Here is a 3,218-nt window from a genome sequence, read left to right as displayed (position 1 = left end):
GCCTCCAATGCCACTTGGTGGCACTCTTGGAAAAGGTTTCTCTGCTCGCTGCCGGTCGGGATCCAGGAGAGGGAGCTTCTGGAAGGGAACCTCGCAGGATCTTCCTTTTCCTGCCTTTGCTCCTTCTTCCAGCGCTGCTGGGAGGTCTCCTCCCTGCGTGGTAGTCCCTCGGGGACCTGCTCCTCGCTGGACTTGCTTGCCAGGCTGCAGAGCCTCAGGCGTGGCTCCGGCATCCCCTGCAAGGCAAGAATCCAGCGGTCAAAAATAGCTTTTGTCTGCCAAATTCCTCTGCAGGTGGGGCAGGCTTGGGAAGGGGCAGAGACAAACCCCAGAGCTGAAGGGAATGAGCAAGAGGCAGCCGAAGGCAGGGCCCTGACAGGGTAATTAGGGGGAGAGCTGCCCCTGGGCACCCTGCTTTTGGGGTGTCTCCTCTGGAAGCTGCAGGCTGTGATCCTCAGCTCTATATAAAGCTGGCCAAGGGCTGAGCTGCTCCAGACTCTGCTCCCCAGGCTCTTGCTGCTCACCTAGGTAAGGCTGGGCAGGCTCCCCTCCCCCTGCCTGCCCTGCACCAGCTCCTGGCCATGAAGCTGTCCCTGGAGCTGCCACTGCTGAGCTATCCTGAAGGGAAAAGGAAAGAGGATGAGATCTGGGATGGCAAAACTCCCTGGAGGAGACAACCTCTGCCCACAGAGGAAGCCCAGGGTGGATTTTACTTTCCCCTCTCCTCTCTCACTGTGTCCCCAGCTTTTGGCTCTTGCTGTCCCTCACCTCTGTGTCCATCCCCTGCTGGTCCTCACACCAACCACCTCTTGAGTTTCATCCTTCAGCTTCCTTACCCTGTGAGGTGCTTCTTGCTCTCCCTTTCCTTTCCCTGAGGCTGTTCCGTTTTGCCTCTGCCCTTCTCTAGCTCTTCCACCTCTCTCCTCTCCTCCACTCCTGTTGGTTCAGAGCAAATTCTCTGGAAACTACCAACCTAATCCTCCTCCCCACAAAAAAAAAAAAAGTCTCTTTTTGTCTCTCTTTGCCTTGCCTCAGTTTTGCAGGGGGATGTCCCAGCTGCAGGAGAACATCCACAGCATCATCACTGCCTTCTATAACTGCAGCAGAGGTGAGGGCAGCTGCAGCCCCCTGAGCAGGGAGGAGCTGAGGCAGCTCATGGAGCAGGAGTTTGAGGATGCAATGGAGGTGAGGACCTGGACCCCCCCCCCTAGCTGCTGCCCACCATGGGTCTGCTTCAGGCTGGCACTGGGAGCATGGGGTTGGGGGGGTGGGGTGGGCAAAGCCAAGCACTCTTGAGCAGGTGGAAAGGACATGTGGGAAGGGCACAGATGCCTTCAAAGCCCAGGGGAGAGGAGAGGTTCCTCACCCTCCCAGTGCCATCAACTTGGAGAGCTTGGGGTGGGGAGCAGCATGAGCCAGGAGGGGTTGGGGACCTGGGGCTGGGTTTGTGCCCTGAGGTTGGGGACCTGGGGCTGGGTTTCTGCCCTGAGGGGCTGGGGATCTGGGGATGGGTTTGTGCCCTGAGGGGTTGGGGGCCTGGGAATGGGTTTTTGCCCTGAGGTTGGGGACCTAGGGCTGGGTTTGTGCCATGAGGGGTTGGGGACCTGGGGCTGGGTTTCTGCCCTGAGGCTGCTTGAGTGCTCCTAGAGAGGTGGCACCAATGTCTGGAAGGCTCTGCCAACAGCTCCCTCTCCACAGAGCCCCCAGGACCCCACCACTGTCACGAAGGTGCTGTGCTTCCTGGCTGATGACAGCAGCTGCAGGGTGGACTTCAGGGAGCTGCTCAGCCTGGTGTTCAGGGTGGCCAAGGCTTGCTACCAGCCACAGCAGCAGCCCCAGGCTCTGGGGGATGCTCAAGAGCCAACAGGGCAAGAGAAGGCAGGGGGGAAACAGCTGCTGGGGCTGAGCACTGGGGAGAGGACTTCCCACAACCAGCAGGGCCCTGAGCAGGCTGTGAGCAAGCAGAGCACTGAGACACAGGACCCAGAGACAGCAGAGCAGGACCCAGAGACAGCAGAACAGGACCCAGAGACACCAGAACAGGACCCAGAGACAGCAGAGCAGGACCCAGAGACAGCAGAACAGGACCCAGAGACAGCAGAACAGGACCCAGAGACACCAGAACAGGACCCAGAGACAGCAGAGCAGGACCCAGAGACAGCAGAACAGGACCCAGAGACACCAGAACAGGACCCAGAGACAGCAGAGCAGGACCCAGAGACAGCAGAACAGGACCCAGAGACAGCAGAACAGGACCCAGAGACAGCAGAACAGGACCCAGAGACAGCAGAACAGGACCCAGAGCACCATCAAAGTCAGGAAGGTGAAAGACTGGAGCAAGAGCAGGACACACAGCAGGAGGATGGCACTGAAGCACCAGAAGGGGATCCAGAGAGAGGTGAGGTGCTGGACACTGCAGCTCCAGAGCAGAACAGAGCTGAGGCTGAAGAGGCTGAGACACCAAAGCAGGATCTCAAAAGCTCTGAGGCCCCAGGACCTGAGGCACCAGGAGAAGGCTCAGATCACCCTGAGGCAGAGCCAGCAGAGCAGGACCTGAGTTTTCCCTCTGAGACACAAGACAGAGACCCAAAGAACAAGCCCCAGGTCTGCAATGGCCCTTGGCAGGACCCAAACCTTGGCGACCCCCAGGAGCTGCTGCCCCAACAGGGACCATGCCAGGAGGCAGCTTTCCATCTGCTCCCTGAATCCAAGGAGTTGGAGCAGGGGCATGGTGAGGCAGAGGCTCCACCTCACCCAGCTCAGCACCAAGGAGATGCTCAGCACCAGAGACAGCCTGTGATGGAGCAGCAGCAGCTGCAGCCTCTGTGCCAGTGGCCACCAGAGCAGTAAAGGCTGCAGCAAGCCCAGAGAGGTTGCTGGGACCTCCTGCCCAGCCCCACTCTGGGGTTTGCTTTCCCATCTGCCAGGTCTCCTCCACTTCCTCACCAAGCCCTGGTTGGTGCTGAGCTTTGCATGGCCCCAGCCCTTCCCTCTTGCTCTCTGCCTTGTAAGCAAAGCAATAAATAAAGCTGAAGGAAAGCAGCAACTCAGTGTCCTGGGTGTGTGCTGGGGGTCAGCAAGCAGCCAGCTGGGCCTGAGGAGGGGCAGAGGACCTCAGTGTCCATCCAGGTGGCTGCAGGGTTGGCTGCAGAAGGTCAGGAGGGTCTTGGATCCTCAAGTCCAACCATTAAAAGCTGACATCCAAACCATGAACCAGC

The 3,218-nt window shown here is 59.1% G+C and overlaps 1 protein-coding gene across 1 annotated transcript; it reads left to right on the top strand.

Moving 5' to 3' along the window:
* The first annotated feature begins 1,047 nt into the window (after positions 1–1,047).
* Positions 1,048–2,850, top strand: LOC128980122 (cornulin-like). Its single transcript, XM_054398565.1, has 3 exons — positions 1,048–1,185; positions 1,699–1,992; positions 2,095–2,850. The coding sequence occupies exons 1-3, from the start codon at positions 1,048–1,050 to the stop codon at positions 2,848–2,850; spliced, it is 1,188 nt and encodes a 395-aa protein (XP_054254540.1).
* The last annotated feature ends 368 nt before the right edge of the window (positions 2,851–3,218 follow it).

This window comes from Indicator indicator, unplaced genomic scaffold (assembly GCF_027791375.1).
Source record: "Indicator indicator isolate 239-I01 unplaced genomic scaffold, UM_Iind_1.1 iindUn_scaffold_64, whole genome shotgun sequence".
Classification (NCBI taxonomy): Eukaryota; Metazoa; Chordata; class Aves; order Piciformes; family Indicatoridae; genus Indicator; species Indicator indicator.
The sequence above is the reverse complement of the archived record's forward strand: the minus strand, read 5'-3'. Positions and strand labels throughout refer to the sequence as shown.

Coding starts and splice junctions, on each gene's coding strand:
- LOC128980122 (XM_054398565.1), top strand. CDS start 1,048: ATGTCCCAGCTGCAGGAGAACATCCACAGCATCATCACTGCCTTCTAT. Junction 1,186..1,698: donor AGTTTGAGGATGCAATGGAG/GTGAGGACCTGG, acceptor CCCTCTCCACAG/AGCCCCCAGGACCCCACCAC. Junction 1,993..2,094: donor AGACACAGGACCCAGAGACA/GCAGAGCAGGAC, acceptor CAGGACCCAGAG/ACAGCAGAACAGGACCCAGA.